The sequence below is a fragment of the Poromitra crassiceps genome, assembly GCF_964638095.1.
Source record: "Poromitra crassiceps genome assembly, chromosome: 5".
Lineage (NCBI taxonomy): Eukaryota > Metazoa > Chordata > Actinopteri > Beryciformes > Melamphaidae > Poromitra > Poromitra crassiceps.
This window is the reverse complement of record NC_139642.1, coordinates 37,037,633-37,051,618: the sequence shown is the minus strand read 5'-3', so window position 1 is coordinate 37,051,618 and position 13,986 is coordinate 37,037,633. Positions and strand designations below refer to the sequence as shown.

Genomic DNA, 13,986 nt, shown 5'->3' with positions numbered 1-13,986 from the left:
CACACACACACCACACCACACACACACACACACACACACACACACACACACACACACACACACACACACACACACACACACACACACACACACACACACAGGGCCCGGGCCATCACAGAAGGTGAGGGGTTGGGCCAGCGCCCTGCCAGCCGGCCACAGCTGTTGCTTGGTCTCTCGTCTCGAGTGTTGTGATGTACGTTCTTGCCTTTTACAAACTCACCCGGGCATGGAAGACCCCCCGTGACCAATCAGACGAGGGGACCCCAGGTCCGCCCAGCCAATGGGGGCGGAGGTCTGGGTATAAATACTAAAGTCCACCACCTGGCAGAGTTGGGCAACCCCTACATTTGGTGTAAAGGATCTGATCCCGGGATCTGTTACCTCTTTCTTTTCTCCTGAGCAGGTAAAAAAAGAGCAAAACAAGGCAGCCTTTGTCCATAAATCGAGAGGGAATGATTTTGTGGTGATGGTGGCGATTTTGCTATAGAGATATGGATGAAACCTTTCCCTGACCAAACCTCCTGAAAAAGAGAAGGATATTCCTTCCATTTTTACTCTGGAGCGCTGAACACCTTTTCCCTTTTGGACTCCTCTGCAGATTTGCACATTTATTTCCCTGATATGGAAACTATATAAATCTACTTTGATTGTTCTCCTGACCTGACAGCAGCACACATAATCTATCCTGAAACCTCTTTTGAAAGGCTTGATGCTTGTGGTTTGTTGGGATGGATGTGTGTAGCGTTAGTCTGCTCTGAACGGGATGGTAAAGTATACGGCAGTCACAGTTGGAGCTATCTATCAGAAGTTGCTGACGACAGCAGGCCAGGCTTGAAGTGTCTCTTTGAATAGTTTAGGGGCGCTTGATTTAGTCATGGAACTTGTGGCGCCATCAGTGGGGCATGCATGCTTGACCTTTTGGTGTACCTGGTGTCTTCGATCAAGTGCACCTCAACTATTTGAAGGATTTGTGACCTCTGCAGGAGAGAGAGAAATAGATATGATGGCAACCAGTTGTTACTCTATTCCTGACTCCATGTGTCGACTCTGATTGCTTCTGCAGCTGCAGCTCTGTAATGAGTCCAGCTCTACAATTAGAAACTTGCAGAAAAGTCATTTGTGATGGAGAAGTGAATTTGAGTGAATTGGTGTGTGCTGTGTGTTATTATAATATACAATACAAATTTTGTTAAAGTTTTTTTTTATTCCTGAATTCAATTGAACTGTATTTATCAATTGTGGGGCAATTTAAAGGACATGGATAGCAACAACGTTTAAAAAATAATAATAACCACATCACATATTTGTGTATTTATGCTATTTAAGTGTGGGTGGAAGTCAGCAGCCATATGCATACAGCTGAAATGATAATAGTTTACAACTGCAAAGTGTTTGAAACCATTCTTATTTGAACTTGGTATTGCTTCTGTTACAAATGTGTTTTTTCTTTGATTGAGGGGGCTACTGAGGTCAAGTTACACTGAGGCTAAAGGGGATGAGAGAAGAGAGAAAATCCCTGTTGGAGGGGGAGGGTGGAGGGGGAGGGTGGGGCACAGTTATTAATAATCTCCGCTCTGAGGGGGAGACAGACAGGTGGTGAGACAGGCAGAAAGGCATGTAGGTGACACAGCTGTCAGAGGGGCAGAGAGACCAAAAATGTGCCTGCTGATCAGTTGTAAAGAAGACAGCTGAAGAGGGAGAGAGACAGGGAGAAAGAGGGGGGGAGGAACCAAATAGACAGTGAGAGAAAGGGCGAGGGAGACAGGATGAGAAGGTGTCTGCTGGTCACCAGGAGACTCATAGACAAGACACTTGAGGCACTTGGAGAAACACCTGACAGGACATATGGTATTTTCCGAATACAGTATGTTGTGTTTGGGTTGCATCATTACATCGTCACTGGGAATAACAAATGGACACCTCATGACATCAAGCAAACACATCCCATAGCCAGTAAAAACTATTCTTTCAAAAAACCTCCCTTCTCCTTTTAGAGTGCTGCTCCCATATTATCCTTCAGCTTTAACAGAAGAAGGCGAGAGTAGCTACTATTTGTGTGTCCATTATATTGGTTGCATATCTGCATGGAACAAAACCTGAATTTGCACTATAAAAATAGTTTCTACTCTCATCTCTTATACTGCAGTTATATCAAATTACTCTACATGTAATCTAGTTGGCAATTAAAGTGATCCTGTTTCTGAATGCATTAAAGATAACAACTCCTCTCCTCTCCTCCCAGACGGAGTAAGAAGTGCAACCATGGCGAAGAACGTCCACAACGATTACAAGATGAAGTTCTCCGCGGACTTGGAGTACCCCGATCTGTCCCTGCACAACAACCACATGTCCAAGGTACCAATCCCACCCCTGACATTGTGCCTATTAACAAGGCTTGTATTTTGTTTCAATGACATCCTCTGTTTCCAGAGTGTGAATAGGAGTAGGTTATGTCACTGTATCATCACTGACTGCATTGTCATGCGCTGTAGGTGCTGACCAAGGAACTGTACACCAAGCTGAGGGGCAAGTCCACCCCCAGCGGTTTTACCGTGGATGATGTCATCCAGACCGGTGTTGACAACCCTGGTAAGAAGCAGCAAGTCATCAGCATAGAGAGAAACACACAACAGCAATGACGGGGCTCGCATTGTGTATATAAATCCACTGGAACACTAGAGGCGTATCAACTGAGTGTGTACACCACTGCATACATTTTGAGTATGTTTGGGGATTGGGGATCAAGCTCTACCTGTTAAACTACACAGGACTATTGAGCCAAAAAGATTGTTTTACATCCATGCAGAAATATAGGTATAGCAATTTGTTCTGTTTTCTCTATTGTTTCCATACAATATTATACAGTTATATTATGATTGGGAATTTGTCTTAGCGGCATTAGGTGCAGAGACATATTGACAACCTACATTACACACTGACACAGACTAATACAGTACAAGGACAACAGGACTTTAACTCCAGTACAAGGGGAAAGTGGGAGATGCACAACAGCTTGTAGACGCTGTCACTCCACACATCTACATAACAGTCTTCAAAGTTTAGCCCAGCATTGCAGCACAGTGTGTGGAGAGCGTTAAATTGAATTACTCACTAATCCTGGTTCTTCCTCATGCCCCCAGGCCACCCCTTCATCATGACTGTGGGTTGCGTTGCTGGTGACGAGGAAACCTACGAGGTCTTCAAGGATCTGCTTGACCCCATCATCTCCGACCGTCATGGAGGATACAAGCCCACCGACAAGCACAAGACCGACCTGAACTTCGAGAACCTGAAGGTACAGAGCAGAGAGGCACATTAGCGCTCACCATATTGTCCCATAGTTTGGCACACCAAGTTTTGGGGAGATCGGCCGGCAATTTTCCTCTTAAGTAATGAGAACAGACAGCACACCAAAGTCATCTATCACAGATCATTGACTCTAGTGCTCCATGCAACTCTTCAGCATACACAATGTTGAGTGATCATTCGCCACTAGCATGAGAGTGAGAAAGAGAGTGGCAATCTTGTGTCAGACATATACACTAAATCTAGGAAATACCTGGGACTATTTTGCCTGTTTACATAGGAAGTGAAGGTGGTGGGCATTTGGACATCGTTTACAGCTAAAAGCCACTGCACAGTGGAGGAATACGTAGATGCTCACTTGAAATAGCCTATTCTTATGACTGAAAGGCCAAGCTTGTTACTTTACACAATAATTGAATGTGATTCGCCTTCTATTAGATGACATAATGCTAAAGTGTTAGCATGATAGCGAACAATCTACCGGGGACACATGGATGGTTTTGTTTCTACATTCTTATCATTTAGTGCACAAGTGGACCAACAGGCCAATCTCCCCAAAACTCTGCGTATTCTTTCAATGAATCTCCAGTAGTAACGAACTATAATACATAATCCTAACTGATCTCCACTTACTAAACTAAATGGACTAACCACTCCTCACCTTGCCTGTCCAACCCCCCCCCCCCCCCCCCCCCCCCCCCCCCCTCCTCCCAACAGGGTGGTGACGACCTGGACCCCAACTACGTGCTGTCCAGCCGTGTGCGTACCGGCCGCAGCATCAAGGGATTCACCCTGCCCCCCCACAACAGCCGTGCCGAGCGCAGAGCTGTGCAGAACCTGTCCATTGAGGGTGAATATTAGATTAATATTTACACTGATCCAATGGTTCAATCTGCCTCAGAGTCATTACACCATATAAACAACACACATGTTGAAAGTAACTCATTAAAAGTACTCTAGTTAATGTGATTAAATCGATCACCACCAATTTCACATTCAAAAATCATACTGATTGGCAAATAAGAACATCTATTTGTACTTTTTGGAGAGCTATTACTTTTACTTGAGTCATTTTCCACACCCCCTTCATTTTTAACTTTCTAATGTAACGATACTTTTAAGTAGACAGGAACTTTCCCTTAATAACTCATTCATAACCCTGTAAAGCATGCACAAAAGCCATAACAATGAATAGATGAATAGATTCCTTAAACACCCATGATAGTAACCCTTTGTTCTTCTTCTTCTTATAGTGGATAATTATTCAAGTTTATGTAATGGAGATATTCTGGACTTTTCAGGGATCAAAATTATGGCTTTTGGTTTCATAGTGGGTAGTCTTCGTTTTTAGCTGAACTCACAGCATCTCTACTTAAGTAGAAGCATTGACAGTGCTCTTTAACACTTATGATTGAATAGTCCGAGTTGATCATGCATTTCAACTTTCTTTCTTCCTTCTCTTCAGCTCTGGCCAGTCTGGAAGGTGAGTTCAAGGGTAAGTACTACCCCCTGGACGGCATGACCGACGCAGAGCAGGAGCAGCTGATCAACGACCACTTCCTGTTCGACAAGCCCGTGTCCCCCCTGCTGACCTGTGCTGGTATGGCTCGTGACTGGCCCGACGCAAGAGGCATCTGGTGAGAGACACAGATATACACACACACACACACACACACACACACACACACACACACACACACACACACACACACACACACACACACACACACACACACACACACACACACAGGCCATCAATGCAATTACCAGACAATTAGAACAGACAATCTGATTACAAACCAGAATTTATAAGGATCACAATTATCTAGAAATGTGATATGCAATGTATTTTGGTTCAGAAATGTTGATATTCTACATATCCACGGATTGCAGAAGCGTACAATGCCAACATTTTATTTTGGCGCCCAGGTTGCCGTAAACAGATTGATATTTACTTCCCCTCTGTGTATATAAACCATATAAACCAAGTGAGACTGACCTTGGTTCTCCTCCCTCAGGCACAACGACGACAAGTCCTTCCTGGTCTGGGTGAATGAGGAGGATCACCTGCGTGTCATCTCCATGGAGAAGGGAGGCAACATGAAGACTGTCTTCAAGCGCTTCTGCGTCGGCCTGTTGAAGGTAACAAACAAGAACACACACACGCACACGCACACGCGCACACACACACACACACACACACACACACACACACACACACACACACACACACACGCTCATTCGAGGGAAGCTGGCAAGATCATCAAAAGTCTCTTGCACACCTGAATAGTCTTTGGCACAGGTGCGTTGGTGGAGTAAACGTACTATGAAGAAGGGACACCCGCACACTGTCTTCACTTGCTCAACAACCTTAGTATAATACTAACATACTTTAGTATAATACTTTAAAAAGGTTGTGTACAGAAACTTTGTACCGTATATTAAATTATCTTTATTGAGCAAGTGAAGAAGACAGTGTGCGGGTCCCTAGTACGTTTACTCCACCCACGCACCTGTCCCGAAGACTATCAGGTGTGCAAGAGACTTTTGATGATCTTATAATTATGTGCACCTAAATTAACTTCTTCATCTCACCTTCCAGATTGAGGAGATCTTCAAGAAACACAACCATGGCTTCATGTGGAACGAGCATCTCGGCTACGTGCTGACCTGCCCCTCCAACCTGGGAACCGGCCTGCGCGGTGGAGTGCACGTCAAGCTGCCCAAGCTCAGCACACATGCCAAGTTCGGGGAGATCCTCACCAGGCTGCGTCTGCAGAAGCGTGGCACAGGTACGCAGTACAAAATGGTCACCTGGGTTAGAGAGGCGAGGTGAAGACACATCGGGAGGAGGGAGGTGAGGTGGTGTGTTATGAGCAACATTAGCATTCGTTAGCAAAAATACTGGAAATGTAACTAAGAGTACAAAATATTAGGTTTGCGCCCCCTTTATACAATACATTTCGCATTTCTCTCAAGGCTCGAGCCCATCTTTAAGCTGTCTACGTAATCTACACCTCTCCATGATTAAAGTACATGAAAAATGAATATAAGGATCATAGCTTTAATCTGGATTCCCCTAGTTAGTCTAGTATAGGGTAATACTGGGATATCTAATATCCACTGAGTTGAACAAGGAGACAGAGTTTGGGAAATTACTCTAGTTTTGAGGAATAGACTACTAGATTGACATTTTAGTTTGGAGTTTTTTGTTACAGACAGTATAACATTAACATGCAAAAAAAATTGGGGGCAGAAAGAATCTTATTGGTTGAGTTAAACTAAAGCCAAAGAGCCATAGATTTTTAGAGTGCAAGTTGGCTTACTGTGAACCTGAATGTCAAAGAAGGAAATGGCAGCAACTTCATGTATTCCTTCATGAGGAATCATCATCATCCTGGATGGTTCCACAGCTAATTAGCTTACCTAGCTAGCTAGGCTAGTATGACTAATGTTAGAATGTATGTATGTTGGAAGGTCAGCTAGGTTAACTAGCTAACCTAGATAACTTAGTATGGATAGATTGTATTTAGATTGTATGTTTTTTACTCATTAGGAGAGCCCTATGGCTTCATAAATATTAGCTTCCTCCTCTCTTACCTCTTGTGTTTCTCTCTCTGGGCTTCAGTCTACCTTATGGCTATGACTTTACAACCAGAAAGGGGGAAGGGGTCCTTTGACTCCTCCCACTGAGGTTTAACTCAACCAATCAGATTATTTCTGCCTCTGAGACAGGAACAGTTCATTTGCAAAAACAGATAACACCTGTTTGATAGGCTACTCCCTGGAGTGCATAAACAATCACTAATCGCACATGCGCAGTTGAGCGTGAAGCGTGCTAGAAATGAGCATGCAAAGCTAGAAGTTGAGGTATTGGCTAATTATACTGGAGGAAGGGGCATAAGCTGCATTGTGAGACTTGAGCCCATGGGCACAACTAGCTAACTATGGCCACACAGCATGGTATGAGTCAGTGGGTCCTACTCTGACAGATCAGGAGTGGAAAACATTTCAGGGTCTTCATAAACCAAGACTTTACATTACCAGGCCTTTGGACAATGATGCAGAGCTTTACTGCTAAAGCGCTGTGAGGGGAACACTCACTGTGAGAGCACCATGGTGACACCTTCTAACTTCTAAGTTTTTAGGTTATGATGGGGACATTTTGGGGCTTTGGTAAATTAAATGAGAAAGCTTCGACTGTGGGGCAGTTAGTTGGTTCGTGACAGCCTCATCGTGCACAAGCTCTGGCTCGTGGGGCCCCTGGGCCTGTGCCTGGTTGGCCTGTTCAGTAATCCAGGCAGGGGTCAGAGTGGGCTACAGAGTGCTGCTCTGGACAGAACATAAGACTAAAGAAGCCTCCTCTCTCCTCTCCTCTCTCCAGGCGGTGTGGACACAGCCTCCGTGGGCGGTGTGTTCGACATCTCCAACGCTGACCGTCTGGGCTCCTCCGAGGTGGATCAGGTCCAGATGGTGGTCGATGGCGTCAAGCTGATGGTGGAGATGGAGAAGAAGCTGGAGAAGGGAGAGTCCATTGATGGCATGATCCCCGCCCAGAAGTAAAGAGGACAGATGGAACAGACTACCGATGACTGAATGACTGACGCTTCTGTGTTTGTTTTTTTATATTATAAAAATGAACGGGTAGCCTTGTTGTAAAGTTATTTTACCGGTTTCTGCCGACTGGCTACTCTCTGCTGAACTTAATTATCTCCGTCAAAAAAGACACTCCACTTTTCTATCCGCTCCTTCCTTTCCTAACTTTTTACTTTCCTAGCTCTTAACCTTACTCATCTTTCCTGCTGTTTTCTTTGTTTCCTCCTTTTCTAATTTTCTGTCACTTTAATCATCTCTCTCCCCCATTCACTCCGTAACATCCTGGGATCAACCTACGCATAGTCTGGTCATGGCTATGTGTACGCACCGAAAACACTTTTTTGGTTGTAAAATAACATTGATTGAACAATTAAATCTTGCTCCATGTAACAACCAAACCTGCTCTCTGATGCTTTTATTACAAGAAACCCACACACCCAACTGCTTTCATTCACTGGTAGGAATCATCACTTTTTCACTTGGAAAATATATGGACAGAGTCACCGTGTTGTCACCTACTGACTCCCGTTTTGAAGCCTATGGGAGTGTGGCCGACCGTCATCATCTTGGGGTTCTTGCGCAGCTCGCATGGGACCAGGGGTTTCCCAAAGCCGCAGCTCCGTCTGCTATTGGTCCGCCACACGGCAAGCTATGTGATCACTGGACATGTGACCTGTCAATCACGTCCAAAACGCAGTCTTTTCTATCATCTGTCTATTTTACTCTAACAGGTGAGTTATTTAACACCACCCCCCATTGTCATTAAAGGTGAAATTGGCTATACAGACCAAAACCTGTTTTGAACCAAATCCTGTTGTAAAGTCGGGTATTTTAACATGGGGGTGAACGGGGAACGACTACCTTTTGGACCCAGCCTCAAGTGGCCATTCGAGGAACTACAGATTTGATCACTTCCACATAGGCTTCATCTGTCCAACCCCAAGCTTGCCCGCCTGGGTAAATCACAAGTAAACACATCTTGGTTGTCAATGGACACACACCACAATATAGGCTAAGCATAAAACATAAAGCATGGTCAAAGGCAGTGGTTCTCAATGTGGGGATCTGGGACCACCGGGGGTCCTTGAGGGGCTTACAGAGGGTTCCCAGCAAATTGGTGAATTATGAAACATCACCATTATTTAATTTACAAGAATTTAACAAAATTAGAGAATCTAGAAGAATGACTGCTTTGATCAGTTTCTCTCTACCTACAATATCCTAAAGTTAGTCATGGAATTCTGGACAAAATCATATCCGACAATGAATATATTCTCAGATTTGTGTCCCAGAGACCAAAGCTCATCAGATGGGGGTCTGTGTGGCTCTAATGTGGACTAAATTGAGGCTCCTTGATATGAAAAAACTGAGACTCACTGGTCAAAGGGATCAAATTCACCCCCAAGGAGAAATCACACCAGACAAAAACATGAAAGAAGTTGAAAGTCTTTATTTTTGCGTCACACGTTATTTCCTTGGAGACATGCAGGATTGCAGGTCGATCATTTCCGTAGTTTCAGCCCATAAGTATGCTTCATTGATAATAGCGACTGCTTCAAACACACTACACAACAGAACTCTAGCCTCAAAGCACATGGCCCTAACAGGATCTACAAGACAGCTTCAGAGGCTGAGGCCCAGCTGCAGACCCAAAAAGTTGCACAAAATTAGCCCTAAATCACAGATTTCACATTTTAAGACATCGGTGGCCACCTGCTGCAAATGAAATAAATCTCCAATGAAGCGAATAAATTCGTGTAGCTGTTCCTGCCACACAGGTCACACATCCACTGTTTCACTTTACTTTTTCCATTCCAAAATCAAGTGTTTTGTTAGATGATCATGATTTCGGAGCGGGGAATGGCAATACAACAATACATAATGTATGTGTCTTTCCATCATAACCTCCCAGTCTAATGGCTATTTTATAATGAGCATCAAAAAGTAAGTGATAGAGGAATAATCAAGGACCAGGATTTAAAAAAGGCATTCCACCCTGGACTCCAAGCTCCTCCTTTTGAAATTTCACAATGGCTTGGTAACGCTGGAGTCTGGTTGATTAACAGTCATACACCGCTCAGCAGTAGTGGGTTCTGATTGGTCAACAGTCATACACCTCTCAGCAGTGCTGCAGCCCGATTGGTCAACGGGGTGAAAAGGCTACAGAGTCCCTACGTGTTGCCAGGTTCATCATTTTACATTTTAGTTGTGTATTTTTCTTCACTGGACATTTGATCCTTTGTAGCGGGAAAAAATGAGCAGCATTTGTACTTTGATGTCCTTAAAATGGCTTTCCTTAAAATGGCTCATTTAGCCGCAAACTGAAACAATGCCAATAAGCCATTTTAGGGAAAAGGGCAAATGTAGAAATGCTTTCCCTCAAGGTGACATGTGTCTGATGATTTTTTTTTTAATCAATAACCAGAATTTAAAATGTAAAGACATAATTTGTGAGATAATTTGGTTTTTACAGTTTAGCAGAAAATACTGAAACCCTGCCAGCACAATGCACGCCTGGGTAAAAAGAAGAGAAAAGTGCTCAAAAATTGTTTGAGTATAATTCAACGATATTATAAAACAACAATATCAAACGGTGAGCTATAACAAAAACTAAAATAAATCAAGTCTTGATTCTTGGCCTTGTGGATGTATTGCACCACTTGAGGAAATAGACGGGTGATATTAGGATGCCAACGTGCTACCACAGTAACTGAGGGTAAAACTGCCTACTCCTTTAAAAACCTGAAGTGACCCTATGTACCAGAGACGGGACAAACACACATGGACAGTTCAAATGAACGGTAGAATTGAATGGGTTTTGTCAATGGATGGGCCATTGGGGATGGGCAGAAAGGCCATGGTGCTGCTCTAAAGCTTCATTCAGTCTGTGACAAGTCTCTGCATTTCTGCATGTCTCCCTCTGCAGGCCGGGGGTCAGACTGCACCTCACTGCTTAAATATGCGACATCTGCGTCCGACACAAACAAAAAACAAAACAACCGAGGTCAATCACCTGCCCCTTTTAAAAGCGTAAAAGAAAGAAAATAAATCTAACGCACAGAAAAATTAAAACATTTCTTTAAATAGCAGCTCTTTAAAAAGGAATGATGACAATATGATACAATAGGAATAACAATGTCAAAACAACAAGTGATCAATCTCTGCCATTCTCAGCGTCGCCATCGTTATCATCATCGAATATGAAATTATGAAAAAAAAAAACAGTTTGACTCCATGGGTTCACGTGAGATGGAGTTGGAGGTGTACTCTAAGCAGGGTTCATAGGTCACTGACCGCTCCGAGGTCAAGGGGTCATCATAAGTCTGCCGATGGCGGTCTATCCGTGTCTGTGCATTTATTAGTCCGGGAGATGTGGCATCAGAACTTAGAAGAGGGTCTTTGGCGGAGGCGAGGCATCGCTAGCCGCATCAGAGGAGGAGGAGCCAAGGCAGGAAGAGGAGACGCGGGGGAGGAGGCGCTGGTTTCTACCCCCGTTGCTCCCCCTCCCCCTCTCCCCTCCTCGTCCGTCAGCTTGTCCCGTCGGCCGTCGCTCTGCCCCGCCCCCCGACGCCCTCAGAGCTCCAGCTCTTTGGACACTTTGGTGGCAATGTCTCTGAAGGCTAACGGCGCCCCCCACAGGCGCTTGAAGCGCACGCCGCTGCTCTGGCCCGGCCCGCTGGGCAGCTGGCACACCTCGGCCTCGAAGGCCACGCGGGCACCGGCTGCTCCATGGGTGCAGGACAGCAGGAAAGGCCCCGCCAGGTGCACCTGGCAGCCGCAGCCCTGGGCCGCCTCGCGCAGCGCTAGCACCACCTCGGCCGGGTCGCGGGGGCTGCGCACCCTCACATCCCAGCCGCATCGGGGGGTCCGGGGCTCGGCCGCTTTCTGATGCCCAGGTAGATGGCGACTGGAAGGGAAGAGAGGAAGACAACAGGCGATGGGGGACAGGGTTGGAAAGAGGAGGGACAAGGGGGGGGGGTAAATAGTGGTATAGGAGAGGAAGGGGTGGGGAAGGGAAGGTGGAGGAGGTGTGAAGTGGATGTATGGATGAATGAATGAATGTAGGTCAGTGGATGTACAGATATACAGTATGGATGTAAGGATAGATGATTGTGAGTGGATGTGTGAATAGAGGAGTGTGGGCATTATCAGATGAATGTGAGTGGGTGAGTGGTTAGGGAGGGGGGAGAAGAAGAAAAATATTAATATCACACATTATTGGGTTTTCACATATACAATTCTACCTAGATGAACAAGACGTGGTATCTAGTCTGAGGGTATGGTGTCTTTACTATCAGCTGTTTTTTTAAGATGTATTTTGTTGCATACTATACAGTGGATGCATCATACCAAACAGATTATGCAAATCAACGTAGCACACCTCAAAGCTATCTTTCATGGGAGTGTGTGTGAGTTGGGGTGAGCTGGAGTTAGTTATAGACAACATAAACATTGAAATTGGTCCTAGCCTTACTTCCTGTTGTAGTGTTTGCTAATACAATAACTGACAGCAAATAAACTTAAGTCCAAACTGTTTCCGAGCAACACAATTCCGGTGAAACCGTCTGTACCGGTCAACACAATGTTACCTGTTTTCTGAGGACACTGGTGCTGTTCAAGTGTGAGGAGAAATTAGGAGTTACCCGTAAAGCATTCACTGCGCAGTGTTCATCAAATACTAATATAAAATATGAAATGATATTGGCCCATTTGATCTGAATTCACATGTGAATTCAGATAAAAGGCTGTTTGCTCAGTTCTATTACAGCTCGTATATCATTTTTTCAGTTTCTGGTATAGGTGGGGACTCGAGTCACAATTATAATTGCTTGACTTGATGCCTGGAGAGATGATGACTTGATAAGGTTTCTGAAGTCTTGACTTGAGATCCTGTGTTTGTGTAAATGACTCATATTGAAAGTAATGAGATTTTTTCCAGCAGACTGAATTGAAATTGTTTTCTGAATTTGTATGGAATGAATTAATTTACTGAAGTTGAAACGGATTATAGAAATCAAACTCATGATGCTCTTAGCAAGCTTTTACCCTATTAAAGCTACAGTATATTGCATCGAAAAGTCCTAGATATTTAATTTTGATACTGGACTATTGATTTGTTCTGACTCGACTTGCTGTTCTACATTTAGACTTGACTTGGTAATCTACATTTGAGACTTGGACCCCAAGACTGAGACTGACTTGAGACTGGAGCAAAGTTGACTTGTTCACACCTCTGGTTTCTGGCTTTAACACGTGCTAGAAAAACGCACAGAAGACCAACTAACACCACACATCACATCTAAAAACAACAATCGATCATGACAACCTATTGGTCTGGTAGAAGAATGTACAAAGGGCAGATTAAGGGAGTAAATTGTTGTTAAACACGATAGAGAATCTTTTATTTCACAGGCATCATCTACCACAAGGATCCATGCCTATAGCATCTACAGCCACACCACGGTCAGTTAACATGGTGCTGCTGCTCCATGCAGCTGTTTACCTGCTGATTTTAACCTGAGACCGAGCCTGAGACTGGGCTGCGGCTGAAGCAGCGGAGGCTAAGAGAAAGTAGACAAGGCTTTTAGTAGGGTTGGGAATCATACGTTTGATCATGATGCGATCCAATCTCAATTCATGAGACAACTATGCGATTTTTGCCGAGATCACAAAGTCTGCCACAATACGATACGATGCTGCCACACAAAGTCTGCCACGATACGATACGATGCTGCCACACAAAGTCTGCCACAATACGATACGATGCCATTCGATTCAGGGGGCTGCGATCGATATTAGACGATATGCCCCACGATATGCCCACAATCAGTTAAACAATCAGTTAAAAAAAGCAACTAAAATATCATTTGACAATTTTATTGTTCAGCTCTTAGACATTTAAATGAAAAATAATTATAATTTTTAATAAGATTCCAAAATAAATAATAATTATTTTATGGCGGGTCATATCGATTAATATCGATGTTTTCAATGTGGATCGATGCAGTTGGATCGTTGATCATTGAATCGATGCATCTTGCCAGCCCTAGCTTTTAGTAACATGCTGTACAGCCAGCTGAGTGG

At 44.2% G+C, this 13,986-nt stretch overlaps 2 protein-coding genes across 3 annotated transcripts in view; one reads left to right on the top strand and one right to left on the bottom strand.

Moving 5' to 3' along the window:
* The first annotated feature begins 340 nt into the window (after nt 1-340).
* Nucleotides 341-8,292, top strand: ckmb (creatine kinase, muscle b). Its single transcript, XM_083637764.1, has 9 exons — nt 341-403; nt 2,243-2,355; nt 2,493-2,589; nt 3,141-3,295; nt 4,024-4,156; nt 4,772-4,943; nt 5,325-5,448; nt 5,909-6,098; nt 7,691-8,292. Exons 2-9 carry the CDS (start codon nt 2,263-2,265, stop codon nt 7,867-7,869), a joined length of 1,143 nt encoding a protein of 380 aa, XP_083493890.1. The 5' UTR covers nt 341-403; nt 2,243-2,262; the 3' UTR covers nt 7,870-8,292.
* Nucleotides 8,293-9,349: 1,057 nt separating this feature from the next.
* mark4b (MAP/microtubule affinity-regulating kinase 4b) overlaps nt 9,350-13,986 on the bottom strand; it is an 84,222-nt gene continuing 79,585 nt past the window's right edge. Inside the window, exon 17 of one of the 2 annotated variants that reach the window (XM_083637562.1) lies at nt 9,350-11,809. In XM_083637562.1, coding sequence (XP_083493688.1) covers nt 11,476-11,809 — 334 coding nt within the window. In that variant the 3' untranslated portion in view covers nt 9,350-11,475. The remainder of the gene's footprint in view (nt 11,810-13,986) is intronic. The other variant, XM_083637563.1, reaches the window with a different exon arrangement.

Excerpts from the sequence above, each read along its gene's own strand:
- ckmb (XM_083637764.1), top strand. The coding sequence starts at position 2,263 with ATGGCGAAGAACGTCCACAACGATTACAAGATGAAGTTCTCCGCGGAC. Across the intron at positions 4,157-4,771 it reads GCAGAACCTGTCCATTGAGG|CTCTGGCCAGTCTGGAAGGT; the intron begins GTGAATATTAGA and ends CCTTCTCTTCAG. Across the intron at positions 4,944-5,324 it reads CCCGACGCAAGAGGCATCTG|GCACAACGACGACAAGTCCT; the intron begins GTGAGAGACACA and ends CTCCTCCCTCAG.